We start from the raw sequence: 17099 nt of genomic DNA, 5'->3' as shown, positions 1-17099 counted from the left end.
CCCCCGTCTAGGTTGCTTCTTTTTGCCCTCGAAGATTGCACGGGCGCATGCCTCCACTCAAACCTAAAATGCGATTCAGTGGCTCAGGTGTGCTTGCTTGGCTTGCTTCTCTTTTCTTTTCAAACCGTTTTTCTTAGCTTCCTCAGGGGGCCACAGTTGCACGAGAGTATGGAGAATCACAGCTCTGGATCTGATTGCCAGTCATTTTGGCAGCCATAAATAAAACGCGCCGGATTACCTTAGCCCAGTCGAGCGGTTCTATAGATAGACCATCCAGAGCGAGCGGTGGATGACTAATAATGTTAGGGCTGTATTGTGGATTTTTTTTTAAGTGTCCAATTTCTTACACAGTGCTGTACCAGGCATCTAAATGGGTAAAATCCTATTTAATGGAATATATTTCTGTGCATTTCAAAATCATTTTTGGTACAGCAGTCTTGTATCTGCCTGGGCTTTTTTAATCTAGCTACTGCAAAGGCATGTAACTTCTTTTAGTAAGAGACTTTAAGAAATACTGTAAAAAAAGAACCAAACCAGAACAGGTGCAAAGCAGCTCCTCTCAAACTCGAATGCAGCTTGTCTTCAGAAAGTTTTCAGAATGCCAGAAGTGATTAGAATAGGTTATGAAATACTAACTTTTGTCTAAAATCCAGTAACTTGCTGTTTCTTCCTTTTTTTCTTATGCACACTTCTGATTTAATTGGCAGCAGCTCAGGTGTAATTCATCCTCAGCAGTACTGCTAAAAAATGTAGCTAAGGTTGCTGAACTGCCTTTACCAGCATCACAGCCATTACAAAAAATCTGGGAAATCACTAGTTAAATCCTCACCCAGTAGGATTACATCCCACAACCCTGAGTTTTCCTTCTCTGTGTTACCTCGCCCACATCCACCACCCACAGGCAACATGTCTCCTCCCTCCACCTCCACACAAAATGTGCAACCTTCAACTCCTACCATGTGAAATGGTTAGAAATGGATGCTTTCTAATTGTTCAGGATGTTGCAGTGGTCTAGTGCTGAGGTAAATAATTGTGTGTAGCATAGACTTCTCATTGATAGTTTGTGTTAATGGTAGGAATTGGCTGTAGTAAAGCTTTTTGCTTCTGGGCAGCGATTGTTGAATGTCTGCGTACAGTTGAATTTTTCCAGTAGTTTGTGTGTTTTGGTCAGAGTTAAGGTGACATGTTATGCTGAAGGGGGGACACGTGGTGGATAGAAATGAGGTAATGTGGAAAAGGAAAATGCATGGTTTGTGGGCTTTGAGGGTTGGATGAAGATTTAACCAGCAATTTCCTGGTTTTTCCATGGCTGTATCTATGCATGCTGTAAATATATTTTAAACAGTATTCTTATTTTAGGGGAAATTTCCTCGGTGGAGTTGGGTCTTATGTTTGGAAAAAAAAAAAGTATCTGTTGTCCTTGGTGTGTGTTCTTTTTCCCTTGGGCTCCACCTTGTTCTCCTTCCTGGCCTGCTGCACAGCATCATTTCTTTCTTGTATGCCCTCAATTGTGTTTTGGTTCCTGTTCTTCTCTAGATCCAGCACAGATTTCTTCCGTGATTATACTCTTTCCCAACACGTGTTACCTAGCTTTGCTTCCTACAGGCTGTTCTTCACCTCTTCCCCACTGGCACAGAGACTTGTTTTAAGGTCATCTGACACTCATGATGTAAATGATCAGGAAGGGAGACTTGGAAATGAGTCGGGAGGGTCAATGCAAGGGTAGTCCAGCCAGGAGTCTCTTTCTCAAATCGTAAGGTGGGAAGATGCTTGCAGCTGAAAGTACCTCAAAGTAACTCCGTCCTGAGGGAGCAGTCTTTTCTGGCTATCTTCTGGTAGTTTGTCAGGAGATTACCAACCTGCCTGACCCAAACCCAGGGCCATTACTGCAGGTGGGAAGGCCTGAGCCTCTGTAAGGAGTGTGTGGAGGTGTGGGGCACACATGGCCCCAGTGTCTGGTAAAGAACCTGACTCTTCCATTGATAGAGCAGAAACAAGGGTATTGGATAGTTGTGTACGAATCCCCCCCCCCACCTTTGCCTTTCTATTTATACAGCCTTCTGTCACGTTTTCCTCAGCAGTGTTGCATGGTTATCATGAAGCTGAAGCAGCAACACTAAAGCAGTGATACTTGGCATCTCCTCTTAGTAAACTGCCTCATTTTCCCCAGAAAGGCAGGCAGCAGTGCCATGAGTAGCTTTGGATGGATGTACTGGTATCTTTTGGTGCTGCTGCCAGTCTTCCTTGGCATAGGCAGGAGTCGGCATCAGCTAGCTGTCTACCTGGGTTCCCACGAAGGGTATGCTCATTCAGAGTTTGCTTGGATATTGGAAACAGAGCTGCATTAGCACAGCAGTGAAATCTAGATCATGTATTTCTATGTGACATTTCATTGTGTCACTTAGATACGCCCAGACTCTGGTCCTCTGGACAGAACTGCCTTCCTCATAGTTGCCTTTCCTTCGACTTGTGCTCTTCAAGCTCAGTTTCTTTCCTTTGTGCTCCTGATAAAGACCAGTCAGATGAAGTCCAGGAAGGCAGGGAGGCAAGTTCATGAGCTGAGTAGAGCTAGTGAGGCAGGGAGGCAAGCTGGAAGCATTAGAAAATGAAAGTAGCTGACCATTCGAGTAAGGTCACTCAAATACGTTTAATTTTAAAAATCCAGAAGTCGTCCCATGTTGGAGGTACTGTCAGAATAGGTAGGATTGAAATAGAGGAGTGCAAATTAACCTGAGAAAAAAGAGGTTAAAACTTCCGATTGGAACATTTAAAAACGTTTCTGTATAAGTTAGTAAATGCCTTATTTAAATGTGTAGAAAACTTTCTCCTCTCAAATTACTTTAGTTTGGAGACTGGATTCAGGCTTTAAAATACAAAACAGTAATTTCAGTCATGCTTTAAATGCCTTAATGTGGTCTGAACCGTGGGGTCACCAGTGGTACCTCCATAGTATGTATTAATCTAGATTTGTCCAGTGTAAGCAGATTTGTTGGTTTGGAACCTCCAGCTAAAGATTGCCAATGGACTAGCTACTCTTTCAGCCTGTCATCTGGAAAAAGCAGCTCCACGCTTTGCCTTGGGAGGTGAGGGGCCATCTCCTCCTCCTTTTCAGGACCTACTGAGTTCTCTAGACAAAGTGTGTTTATGTGAATTTTGTGTCAGGATGGAGGAACTGAATCATTCATATTCATTGTTTGAATCCACTTGTTAAAATATTATGGTGAGGGTGGAAAAAATATAATGGATAGAAGAGAGATTGCTAACTCTCCCAAATGTAATCTCAGTTTATTGTCAGTGTTCTTCTTTAATTTTACTATTTAATGTATCGGGATCCTGTTCATGAGACTTCACATATTGCTGAATTACAGTATGTAGCTTTTAATAGAATATCTCAAATACGTTTCCTTTCAAGGATCCTAATTTCATACTGCATTCCCAAGTGCATAATTTATTTGGTTGTGATCTATCCAGTTATGGTACTTAAACTGCCCACTCAAAACTGAACAGGTATAACACCATCTATTTTGATTTCAAAATACCAGTCAAGAAATATCATTCGGTCTTGTGTAAATCTTTTTTTCCCCCTGAAGGTATATGTTCACATTCAACCTGTTACTACTGTGTTTTGTGCAATTTTTATGTCTCTCTTAATTTCAGTTTCATTGGTAGCATTTAATGGAATCAGAGCTTTACTCGCTGGGCACCTGAAAGTTAAACTTTTCTTACAAAAGTTCTGTGTTAATTCTGTTAGTTCCTGTACATTTTGGAGAGGGAGACATTAAGGGCTCTTAAAGGCAAAACAGCATGTAAATGTAAAAATACTTTCTACTACCATTTTTCCCCTAACAGTTTACCCTTTTGCCCCAAGTACACACTTCTGCAGGGTTTATAAAAATTAACAATTTAAAAAAAATCAGATGCTTAATAATTTAAATAGGATTTTTTGAAAGTTAATTGTATTTTTTTTTAAGATGCTTTTTAAAAAATAAATCTATATAAAGATAGTTTTAATTAAAAATATGTTAAAGCTTAAAGATGTTGTGGAATAGGAATTATAACTTCTAATTGGATACTACTTGAGACATATATTAGATGCTATTTGAGACAATATATTTGTGTAACCTTTTTAGAAAAGTTTTATAAATGGGTCACAACAATGGGACTATATTAGGGGCCCAATTGTATGGGGTTTCTAGAGGTTCCTCTATAGATTAATAAAGATTAAAGAACACCACTCTACCTGATGGGACTCAGTGCTCAGGCTAGAAGATCCCATTAAGCATCTCTGTGATGCTTAATTTCAGTTCTCAATCTGTGGATTTGTCTTTCCAGAGATAACATCCTTGTTAACAGCGTTATATGGCAATGAGAGATAACAGACCTGACTACCTACCCATCAGCCCTCTTGTCTCTGTGATTTTGTATAGACAGTCAAGCCCTTACCTTTTTCTAAAAGTGCAAAGCTTCAAGAAGTTAAACAAATAAAGGGTATCAAACAACAAGAATGAACTTTTTGTAGAAAACACTGTTTAAATTGAGGCTTCCTGACCAGTGATTCAGATTGTGATTTAAATTGTAATTTAAATCCACCCTGCGCGTCTGTGTATCTTTTTATGGTAACATTTGTGAAAGTTTTGCTAATAACTAGTAATATGTTTAGTTCTGCATATTTTGTAAATGTTGACTTCAAGCAACTAATCTCCTAATTTTAACATGCTTTGCAGTGGTAGAGCAGGAAAGGTGTTAGGTGTTCACTTCTAGATTTTAGTCCTAGTGCTTTCATAACAGCCAGTAAGTTACGCAGTTGAAACTTTTCTTGATCAGTGATTTCAGCCTATATGACAGTACCCTAAACTCCCCTTAAACTCCCCATTATTTCTGTAAAACCCATGCTGGAGTTAATGTTAGCATACATGTTCTTTTAACTAAAACTTTTCAGGGTATTTTAAGTTACTTAATAACATTCATGGGATACATGGGTAATAAGGGATATTTTTCCCTAATTCAGAGGAGTACAAATATTTTTTTCTCAAGATACGGAAATAGAGCACTTACTCTCCTTGAGGAGAGACAGCTCTTCTGGGACCATTCAGACTGTAACTCTCCTTTCCCTGAGTATGGTTTCATGTCTGAACACCAGTGGTGTATCTAGGTTGCCTGGTATCTAAGAGGCAGCCAAGTTCAAGATGTTGATTGTAAGCTCTGAAACTGACTCCTGTCGGACTTCGCTAACCCAGAAACTTTCTCTTGGTAATGTTGCCATGATTGAAATTAGCAAAGGCATAAAGCTAATTGTGTATATATGCACATAAACACTTTGTAGAGGCAGCTATGAAAAGTACTGTCAACAAATGGGAGGTGTCTGTGAGGATCTGTTGAACATGCTGAGAGAGCATTCTCAGCCAGAACCTAGATTTGTTAACTTTGAGGCCTGCTGTAAAGCCCTTCTTCTTTGCCCTCCCACCCATTCACCTGAGTATTTGGGAAGGAAGTGAGTCAAGGAGGGGTAGTCAGAATTAGCAGTTTCTTTTATCAGAGTTGTGGTTATGTTGCTATCAGGCAGATCCTTGGTTATATTGTGAATTGAAGTGGGCAGAAACAGCTGTACTAAGCAGCAGGTCAGTGTACCGTTTTGATATTCTTACGTGAAATTGAAAGTAAGCTGCGTTCTCCTTGAATCATCTCCTGTCACAGCTTTGCTGAAACTTCAATAAGGGGTAGATTGAAATTCATTCATAAATGTTTTAGCCATTGACTCCATCTCAGAAAATGAAAGCTGCTGAATAATCAAAGGGGAAAACACAGTACCTTTCTTCCTAGCCATGATCTTTTGTACACTGAGGAGAAATGCTCTTCTCTTTGACAACACTGAGTCTAGGAAGAAAGTCTCTGAACTTCAGCATTTCCTCTGGTAACTGATGTTCATTTTCTCTTTGTTTTACTTTTCATAGGTTCTGTTACCTGTGATGGCATCCGCTTTACCCAGAACCCTTGGGGAATTGCAACTGTATCGAATATTACAAAAGGCAAATCTTTTATTCTACTTCGATGCCTTCATTCAGCAGGGTGGTGATGATGTCCAGCAACTCTGTGAAGCTGGCGAAGAGGAGTTTTTGGAGATAATGGCTCTTGTAGGCATGGCAAGCAAGCCTCTTCATGTTCGAAGACTTCAGAAGGCTTTGAGGGACTGGGTCACAAACCCAGGCCTTTTCAATCAACCTCTCACGTCCTTACCAGTCAGTAGCATTCCAATATATAAATTACCAGAAGGGTCTCCTGCTTGGTTGGGAATATCCTGCAGTAGTTATGAAAGGAGTAGTAACACCAGGGAGCCCCACTTGAAGATTCCAAAATGTGTTGCCACTACATGCGTGCAAAGTGTGGGTGCAGGCAAATCTGACGGTGTGGGAAACTTAACGCTGCAGAGTGCCAGTGAACCGAGACTATGGCAGGGGCACCACACTACAGAGAGTGAACACAGCCTTTCCCCAGCTGACCTTGGCTCTCCAGCTTCACCAAAGGAAAACTCTGAGACCCTGGATGCTGCAGCTGCCCTGTCAGTTGCTGAATGCGTAGAACGTATGGTTCCCTCCCTGCCCAAAAGTGACTTGAATGAAGTAAAGGAGTTACTGAAAACAAATAAGAAGCTTGCAAAGATGATTGGTCATATCTTTGAGATGAATGACGAGGATCCTCACAAAGAAGAGGAGATCAGGAAATACAGTGCAATATATGGCAGATTTGACTCGAAGAGAAAGGACGGCAAACATCTAACCCTCCATGAGGTAAAAAAAGCCCCAAGCTGCAGTGAGCTTGCCCCACTACTGTACTCCCTGTAGTTTTCGTATGGGCACAGGTTTTGCTTCCAGTTGTATATGTAGTGCTTGTTTGTGTGTCATCAGCACTGCCTGAGACATGTGGCTCATAAAGATCTGAGGTAACCTTTCCTGCTCTTGTCCACATTGACATCTGTGATTTAAAATACATATTACTAGAGTGCTAAATTGCTGGCTTTGGTGTCTGTCAAACAAGCAACAAAAGAAACAAATACAGCAACATTTAAATAGCAATTTGGTACTGTCCAAAGCTCCAGGCTTGGCCTTCTAAACACTGGGAACTCCTCCAGACAGGTCCTGCCTTTCTGTCTTTCTCTTGAGAGTAAGTGGGTCTCCTCTAATGATATTTGAAGCTTCAGGTGATGACATTACCCAATTTGATTAATGTAACTTGGCAGTCTTCCCTTGCTCTACACATGGAAGGCAGAGAAAATACTGCAGATTAAGGGCCCCCAGTACTTGGTTTTCTGTGGCTTGAGATCAAGATGGGTTTTTTACTACCTTTGTGTTTCACTGAGCTTAGTGCTCTGGGTGATTCCCCAATCTGTAGCCTGCATGCCCTGATGCTATCTGGAGGGGAAAGGCAGGCTGTGTTGGGACAGAGTGTCTTTGACCTGAAGGCTTCTCATTTTGACATTGCAGAGTAACAGTATCACTTATGTCCCTTTCTTTAAAAGTACACGTACGCACGTATGCTACTTTCATTCTGTGCTCCTTTTCTGAAGCTAATACTGCGTAGGTTGTAATGCAATAGGTGTGTCTGTGCTGGGAATAGCTTTTTTCAGTGTTGCAGTAGGGTACTCATGTAGAATAAACATTAATTTAGAGCAGTGCCAGATAGTATTGTTGTGAATGCTGCATCAGCACTTCCACAGTTAACAGAGATTGCAAAATTTCAGTCTGATTTGAAAGTTGGTATATGAGGCTGAGCTTCCAAAATGAAGGCTGAGTTCACACTACAGGAGTGGCAAACAAAGTACCAGTTTTATACTTCTTTTCACTTTTCTAAAAGGTGGTGTAGGCATGTTAAGTTATAAATGTCATTTTATGTGTAATGGAAACTTACAGGTGCTTTTGAAAAAAGACAAAGTTAAAATTAGTATTTATTTTAAGGAGTCAACAATTTATGACGAGTAGTAATCTCTCTCCATGATCTCTCTTTTTTTTTTTCAATTTATCACAGACTAGTTTATGTTTTCAGTTGAACTTGTGGGCATTTAGATGCATCAATACTACATAGATTTAGTTGTGTGATTCCAGTTACATACAGTATTTGGAAAAGGTACAGCTCAGTGTTAGGAGTTTATCCAGTGCGTAAGTTGAGACCCTGGCATATTCCTGTGTACCTGTAGCAGGACAAGTGCTGTCCCAGCTGCATGAGGGATGAATGAAGGATTTGAAGAGACTCCTAGGGATGTGCAAATCCTGGGCTGTAGGATCGAACGCTGTGGGACATCTGTGCATGTTGCTGCACAGCAGAAATTTAGAAGAAGGGTGAATTCTTTGTAACCTCTCTCTCTGCATAGAATGGAGACTCACAGGGCTTGCAGAATCTACCCAAGCCGTCTGTCTGCAATGGCAGCTGCAATGACATTCTGAAGCCAGGAGAGAAAATTCCTCTCAGAGTTCCCCGACGTCAAGTTGAATTACTTGGGTCCAGTGCCGGGAAGAGGATTTGCTATATACTGAAATGTAGGTAGTCCTTTGACTGAATTGCAGCAGCTCCTTCAGAGCCCTGAATGATTTGGCTGCACCCTAGAATGACACACTAAACTACGTGATGAAGGACTAGGGGAGAGCTAGGACTTATTTCTTCCTGTTGGCATGTTTTAACATTGTAGAAGGAGCCATTGTTGTCAGCTGTAAATGTATATTAAAAATGAATGGGAACATGGTTTGATCCTAGCACATTTTAGGAAATGTTGCATGGCTATTACTATAGAAGGGTGTAGGATCAGGGGGCTACATGGGGAAAATTTAATCTAATTTATGAATATTATTAAACTCAGTGGGAGCTACACACACATAAATGAGAAAATAAATTGCTTGTTAGTTGCCTTTCATTGGTTGTTCAGAAAAGCCAAATTTTGCATGCAAGGCTTTGTTTCTCCAATGGTCTACCCTCCTTTGCCTTTATTTAATAAAAAATGTATGCAAACCATATGTGATCAGTAATAAATAGGCCTGTTTTTTTAAACACTGAATAAACAGAGCCAAAATCTGTCTTGTAAAGCCAACTATTTTCACAGAAAAGGTAGGTCAGAGATGCACCTTGTAGACTAACTGAATAAGTGTATCTGTACTTTGTTTAACTTCAGACTAACATAGTTAAACTTTCTCTCTCTTCTCATGAGAATTTAGTTGAAATGATCTCTAAATGTTTCACTGTGGAGAGGAAGGGAGCCTTAACCCTTTGGAAAATACGAGTTTTTGCTCATCCTGACAGTGATTTATGAGAGTTTTAACCACTGCAGTGTTGTCCATAGTTTACTACACTTTATTGTGCTTTCACGCAGCTCAAGGTTTTCCTTACCAGCTGTCAATGAAGTTTATTCAGCTGTTCACCATCATGAATACTCCTCACTGTCCTAGTTGTCATATGTATCTTAATGTGAAAATTGTGAAACTTTCAGGGCAAAGGGCCAAACCTGTATTAATGTAATGTAATTCTGACCAAGTCTCAATAGCTAAATAGCCTTGATTAAGACTTCCCGATGAATGACCTACCAGGTGCACTGAAGTAGCCTGAATTCTAAAGGACCTGAGCAGCCCACGGAAGCCAGCGGGAACTTTGGATGCTTAGGAATGTTCCAAACCACGCCATTGTTTTTTGGGGTTTTTTTTAACTACAATTATTTGTTCATTAATTAGATTAATATGCCACCCTTCCCCAAAATGGCTTAGGATGGCTTACGGTAAAAGACAAAACAACTTATAAAAGCAGATAACTTTAAATAATAGGGGGAGAAAGACCAGTAAAAATTAGAAGCTTTTGGAACAAGGAAGTTTTCACTTTAATGGCAGTGCACTGCCTTTGACCCATCCCTTTGTCTTGTACCATGAAACTGAGGCACAGTGGGTTCGGTTGAAGAAAGATTGTATTTCAGCTCTGTCCTTGAACTTAGTGCCTCTTCTGTGCTTGTGTCAAATTTGGTTTATATACATATTTTGGTGCTTGCATGACTGCCTAAAAAACTCAAGAAAATCCTGTTTAAATCAGAGAGTGAGAAATGGGAATAGGCTAAGTAAGTAATAAATGAGTCTGATTTTTACATTGCTGCTTTGCTTTTGTTGACTGGGTATAGCTTGAGGAGAGACTTTGTATTTAGTTGTGGGTGTGGTGGGGGAATCATCACCTCTCTTCCCTCCCACCCCAAATTGGGTGGATTTGAGTTTTCCCTGCTTTGTGAAACCCTGTTGTTATAGGTAGGTGAGGGAGCCTTGTTTGAGCTGCATTCCACTTTAATTTCCCACTTGTTTGTTGTGGATCAGTACCTGAAAAGGGAGAAGGCCATGGTGTCTTTTTATGTAGTAAGGTTGGATTTGTAGTGATTGTAGGGAATCTGACATAAGAGCACAAAACAGAAGAAAAATTGGCTTTCTTATGCATTATGACAGAGTACTTGCCAGTAGTGAATTCAATTTTTTAAAATATTATTCCAACCTTTTGAAACCTTATCCTGTAATAGAATAACTTAGAATGTTATTTAAGCATCAGCTGCATATTATTCATGATATATAAGAACTGTGCAAAGACTGATCCTTAAAGGATATTGACACTATTATAGGTTACATTAATTGCTTGAATATCTGTTAATTATGAAAATGTCATTGCTACTTAAAAAAAAAAAAAAAACAAACCCTGGAGATTTTTGGTCTACTGAGGTTTTCATTATTTTAATGCAATATATGGTATTAAGGCATTTGTAACCATGTTTCAGAATGCTTCTAGTACTTCTGTTCTTGTTAGTCTTATTTCAGTGACAGTTTTGATCATGAATGACAGTTGCTTATGAGACCAACAAGACCTAGTTGTCTCAACAGTACCCCTTGGGTAACTCAGCTCTCCTACCTTCTGCATTGCTAAAACTTCTGTATCCTATTAAAGACTAAACTGAATTAAAGGTAGTAGTTATGTGATGGTGCCAAAAACCTCCAGATCAAGTCTGTAAACTTCTGTTTGTTCATGACGCTTTGTGTAAGGGGTTTCATTCTAGGACTATTTTTTGCAGAAAGCTTGCTTACAAGGGGGATGAGTTTCTATAACCTTTGGAGGTATAACCATTGCAGTTATAAACATAACCATGCCATAGTGAAGTAAAGAAAGCGATGCAGAATTTTTGCTGGTAATTCATTATCAATATAGACCTACTGTCCTGCTCTTAAACTCCAGTTCTCTGCTGATCCAAAGACAGCTTTGGGTTGTGTGCCAGAGTGTGTGATTTCCCTGCCTGTGGTTGTCCCTGTTCAGTGACATGCTGTTTCCTTGCCCCAGGATCGTGATTCTCAACTTTGTTAAACTCAGGGCACCTCTCTTTAGACTTGAGGCACCCTGCAGAAAGTGCCAGCTCTTAATTTTTACTTGTTTTTGACTGCAGAAAAATAATAGGTTTTTTTTCTGTTGCAAAGACCTCAGAAAGACCATAACAGGTCAGAATGTTTTTGACATGGCAAATTCCTATTTGAAATCTCTGGGCATTTATAGCCATGCTCTGGGAGGTGGGGGGGAGGTGCTTTAATTAGCAAGCCACGCTACTTTAAAGCACCCAAGCATCACGTGTTCAGCATCTCTGCACTGTAAAATATCAGCAGGGCACTTTGACCTACAGCTCATCGGACGAGCTTTAGTTCAAAGTGCCCCACCACCATTTTTCAGTGCAGGGATGCTGATACACATGATACTGGATGCTGCTAGAGTGCATTAACTTCTGTGCTTTAGCCAACTAGATTAATCAAGTGTGTTTCACGCTGGATTTACAGCATGTTGGAGCCGTCTCACTTCATGTCTGTAGGAGCCCTCTGGGTTCATCTTGTGAGTTTTATGTTTGCACACGTAACAGTGCTAAAATTGCATGGCACGCCACAGCACACCTGAAAAGATCTTAGCTGAGATCTTAGCTGGCACCAGTTGAGAACCATCACTTCCCTAAGAGCTTGGACCACACAAATAGATGTAGATGGAAGATGGCAGTACTAGATCCCTAATAAATGTGCTGACTGTGCTTTGAAAAAATATACTTGTTTATAGGTAACAAGCCTGAGGAAGATGTAAAATACCAAGATGGAGGATGCCACCAGGGAATGTAGGGCTGGTGCCTTGGTGAGAAGTTCAGTCTCTTGAAAACTGAGCTGCTTGAAAAGGGAAGCATTTTGAGATCTCAAAGAGGTGTTGGTTCTGGTCTCTTCTGAGGCTCCTTTTGCTGGAGTGCCTGATATTGGTGCCATTCACTCTCTGAAACATAGATTGAAATGCATTCTCCTGTTATGGCTGCTGTGAGATGAAAGAGAATCTACAGCTTCTCCAGCAGCTGAGTTTTTTGATTTCTCTCTGTCCCTGTGTAACTTCAGTGTCTGTTCTGATGTTGATCATGGGCTTTTCAGTCAGCAGTAGCGTGAAACAGGTATTTAGAATAAGTGCAGTGTTTCCTGTAGGGTTCTAATTGCCAGTTGTAAAGCTGACAAGCCTTATTAATGCCATGTTGTAAGGATATATTAGCAGCAACAGAGGCAGTGAGTTGCAGTCCTAGCAGGCTTAGGGTGATGTTGCTGGGCCTGGTTACTTTGAAGAATATCCCTAACGGTGGGAAATGTAGCCTTTACTCACTCAGGAAAGCTTTTCTACCTACCACTGTCAGTGGGTTTTCAAGCCTTGTGTATACTTTTACACACTTGTGTGTTTGAAAGTCAAATTCTTCAAACATTAAGAGCAGCATTTTTGTGTTGGTATCAAATTAATATTAGGATTTGGTACAAGTAGCTTATATCAAGACATCTTATAATTAAAGTATAAGTTATACTGTTCTTGCATCTTTTTATATCTCTTTTCCTAACTGGCAAGTATCTGGGAAGCCAAGCACATACAGGCTCAGCATACACTTAAAAGTAAATGACTTGTCATTGAAATCCATTATCATTTCTGAAGAGTGGATGCTTTTATAAGGGTCAGCAGTTGGCAGTTTGAAAAATCATGAATCCTATTTGTGTTTTACTTTCAGCTAACAGTTAATGAAGCAGCCGCTCAGCTGTGTGTAAAAGATAATGCATTGTTGACCAGGAGAGATGAACTCTTTGCGCTAGCTCGACAGATCTCTCGAGAAGTTACATACAAGTATACTTACAGGACGACCAAGTAAGCTTTTAATTAACTCGGGGGAGCTTTATGTGTAGTGAACCAGCTTAGTAGTGTGTGTGTAAGGGGGGGGGTGTTGTTTGTTGGTTTGTTTTGGTTTTTTTGCTTTGGAAGCATTAAAAATTTAAGTCTTATTTTGTGGCTAGAAGAACTATTGCATAAGGTGGGGAGGGAGCAGATAGATGCATAAAATAGATATTTTTAGTAATACTATATGAATCATGGAACTTTCCTAATGCTATTATCAATTGTATTATGTAGGCTTTCTAACCTTTTCATTTGCCCTTTATTTTTCCAGATTCAGGATTGGTATATCCCCTTTCAGTATACCATCTCTGAGAATAAAGCTTCTTGAATGTTTGTTGAAACTTGTAATTCAGATATAATATAATGAGCACAGTGGCCAAGGCCTAAACACAGTTGCTTGAATCCTGTTAATCCAATCTGTATACAAAAGGCAGAAGCAGTGATGGGTGGTTTTACTGGCATGGTTAAAAAATAAAAATGTGGGACCAGATCTAAATTGATGATTTGTCTTTATTTGATTTGGAAAGAAACTACAATAAAGGAAGCATGATGGATTTTTATATCAGATTATCTATATTATAGTATTAAGAGATTTCTTAAAATAGGATTATAAATATAATTGACACTTCTGGTCGCTTTTTATAGTAATAATTAGACTATATCTCCTTGATATAACATTTTCCATATTTTTGTAAATATATTGTCATTTTTCAGAATTCTGCCCCCAACAATTTGTATCTTCCTTCCCCCCATTTCAGTTGCTTTTTCCTCCCATACCGTAGATGTGCTAAGGGTTTCCCTCATGTTGCATAGCTGAGGCCAACAGCATATCATTATGTTCTTTCTCAAACTTTGTTTTGAAGTGAAATTCATCTCTGTTCAACAGAACAGCATATCGGAGTTTTGCCCATGGGATTAATTGCACCTTAATTCAGTTTAATATGTCAGGTGCTTTTGGTATGTTTCTCGTCTCACTGTATGATCTTGTCTGTATTTGCTCTCATCCTGTTACCCTCCTGTTTCCTAGTTAAAGGCCTCTCTGCCCAACAGCAGATCAGCCCAAATGGAACACCTTAGTACTTTATTACAGCATCTTAACTGACCAAACTTCCTTGCCCATAGTTGAGTTCCATCTGCTTACCCTTCAGTGTGTCCAGTCCTTCAAAGGTGGCTAGATGAGCACTCCTAATACATTCAGCAGGACTAATTGCATGAGTGAGATGTAGGGTTTGGCCCTGTATTAGTCTACCAAAATTAATCCTTACTGTAGCTTTGCTGAAGTCATGAGAGTTGTAGCAGGGATGACACAGTTGCTTTCTTTTCATTTTATGACAAGATTGTCTAAGTAGACTTGTGGTTTTTGACTTTTTTTTTTTTCTTCTAGATCTAAGTGTGGAGAAAGAGATGAGCTTTCACCAAAGAGAATTAAGCTAGAGGTATGGCATTATGACCCAGCATGGTGAACTTACATGCAAAAATTTATTTGCCTTTTTAGTTCAACAATATTTTACAGATAGGGTTTAGAGAATGTGAGACACAGATATGCTGCTTCCTTGCAGTATTTTTTTTATAGAAATATGTATTTTGCCTGTGATAACAGATCTCAAAATATCCATAGCATTTCTTTTTGTAGTCCCTATATCCTCTGCCAAGAAATGGGGAGACGAAATCTACCTGGCTAATGAAGCAGAATGCACGCAAGGAGTTCCTCATGGAGACTTTCTTCCACTGAGGTCTTTCATTTTGATTTGCACCCTTATCTCTCACTGGCTCAGGGAAATACCTATGAGGGCTTCGATGTAATTCTTTATCTTTTAAATTAGGTATGATTGTCATAAATGGAAACAATATACAAATACATGATGTAGGATAGGCAGACAGAACTTAGATGGGGGGGGTTATACCATTAAAAAAATGATATAAAATGAGGTGCATTAGGCTCTAGTTTTATATAGGTTATAAAACATGGGTCAGAATTCTGATCTATGAATCAACTTAGCAGATTCTCTCCTAGTATATGCTTTCCTTTATTGGAGGGGAGCAGAGGAGGGTGGGGAGACGCTTCTCATTGTAGGACACAGAGAATATCCTTTCACTGATTTATTATCTCATCTGATTCAGAATCTGTTGCATTGAAGTCTGTGGGACTTCAGTGAGATTTGGATCAAGTACAAAATGCATAACTGCCCATTGATTTAATTGAATAGTTCTGTGTAGGAATTGATGGTAAGGTATTGGTCATGTAGGCCTGTTATGTAAATCACTAAAACTGTTATGTATCTGAATGTGTCAATGTGTATGTTGATAGTACTTTTCACTGTTTGTTGATAGTTGTGTATGTTGATGGTACTTTTCATAATCCCTTCTAAAATGTTTATATGCATATATACACAACTAACATACACCAGCACATGTGACTTAAATAAAAGTTGTGTTGCGAAGTTCTTATTTAGAAGTGGAAATATTATGAATGGACACACCGTGTGTGTGTATTAGTGCCTTTTTCTTATGCTTCTGGTGTTGGAAAGGTGATTAAGGCCATTTAAAAAAAGTTGATTACACTGATATATACACATGTATCCAGTGTGGTTGATTGATCATCATTTCACTTATTTTCACTTATTTTTAACTGATTGTCCTCTTTGCTACTATTTGGGTGTCTGTCTGCTATTGCTATGATTTTCTGTAGATACCAGCCACTAAAATAAATAGTACAGTATTTTAAAGTATGCTAGGTATTTTAAGTCTGTATTAAACTAGCATGTAATAAGGAAACGAGGGTTCTAGTATTTACCATATAACTATAATACAGCCTTGCAATGTCTTGGAAGGGAACATTTTTCATACTTAATTCCTTCAGTAATGTTTATTGTTGCATAGTAGCATAAGGCTTCACATTTTAGTTACCCATGCAAAGGCAGCTCCCAAGTGGGCAAAACTGAAAGAGTGTAGTTAGTCTGAAAAGGCAGCTATGAATAAAAGTTTTCTTAACAATACTGCCAGTACATGTGCACTTGTAATCTTCATCTTTGTTTTGTTGTACAAAGTTTTGATGATGTCTGAACACTTGCATGTAAATGTAAGTTCTGAAGAATGTAAGCATACCAAAGGTTTACTCACAACACAAGACCTGTAAATCTGCCATATCATTCTGTTATGCATTGAGATTTCCTTTGACCTGTGTTGAATTTTCGGCATTATAAAATAAGAAATGAGACCTTAGAAAACCATATTAAGTCACCTAATCCACCTTTCTTGTTGAGTATGTACAGTTGGGTTATTCCCCACAACTTACTCTTTAGGTATTTTTTTGTCCAGTCTGATACTGAATGACATAAGAAGTGGAGTTCCTCCTGCTTCTCTTGGGAGAATAATCCACAAGTGAGTAGATTTAACCATTAGAAAGTATTTTCTTTGTTCAGTAGCAGCTGGCATTGATAAAGCATCTGAAATAAAAAATATTCTCTTATAATTTGCTATTAGCAATTCACATAAAAGCAACATGGCAAATATAGAAATCCAGAGCCAACACTTCAGGTTGCTTCTTGGGAGATAAGATTTTTATGCCCACAGGTGCATTCTCACATAGACAGAATGGTGAAATGCAGGGCATTTTCTTAATTGTTGCAGTGTTCTTAGCTTAAAACTTCTGAAGAAAGATGTTCACTTTCATTCTACTTATTTTAAAATAATAGTAGTTTGAAATGCATGTGAATTTCTTTTTATGGAAGATGATGTCCTCAACTACAAAATAATCGTGTCTAAATCGTGATGCTGCTCTGTATAAATGTACCAAAAACACTTCTTCAATAATGATACTGTAGTGCCTACTAATCATAAAAGTAGGGTTGGAAGAGACCTTGTAGATCTTCAAGCCCGACCCCCCG

The 17099-nt window shown here is 39.2% G+C and overlaps 1 protein-coding gene across 2 annotated transcripts in view; it reads left to right on the top strand.

Moving 5' to 3' along the window:
• Nucleotides 1-11: 11 nt before the first annotated feature.
• Nucleotides 12-17099, top strand: part of NAB1 (NGFI-A binding protein 1) — a 34400-nt gene continuing 17312 nt past the window's right edge. The window contains exons 1-4 of one of the 2 annotated variants that reach the window (XM_019554158.1): nucleotides 12-87; nucleotides 5952-6785; nucleotides 13052-13185; nucleotides 14597-14648. In XM_019554158.1, coding sequence (XP_019409703.1) covers nucleotides 5967-6785; nucleotides 13052-13185; nucleotides 14597-14648 — 1005 coding nt within the window. In that variant the 5' untranslated portion in view covers nucleotides 12-87; nucleotides 5952-5966. Of the gene's footprint in view, nucleotides 88-3418; nucleotides 3508-5951; nucleotides 6786-13051; nucleotides 13186-14596; nucleotides 14649-17099 lie in introns of those variants that run through there. The other variant, XM_019554157.1, reaches the window with a different exon arrangement.

Source organism: Crocodylus porosus, unplaced genomic scaffold (genome assembly GCF_001723895.1).
Source record: "Crocodylus porosus isolate Cpor-Errol unplaced genomic scaffold, CroPor_comp1, whole genome shotgun sequence".
NCBI lineage: Eukaryota > Metazoa > Chordata > Crocodylia > Crocodylidae > Crocodylus > Crocodylus porosus.
This window is presented reverse-complemented; position numbering and strand designations above follow the sequence as displayed.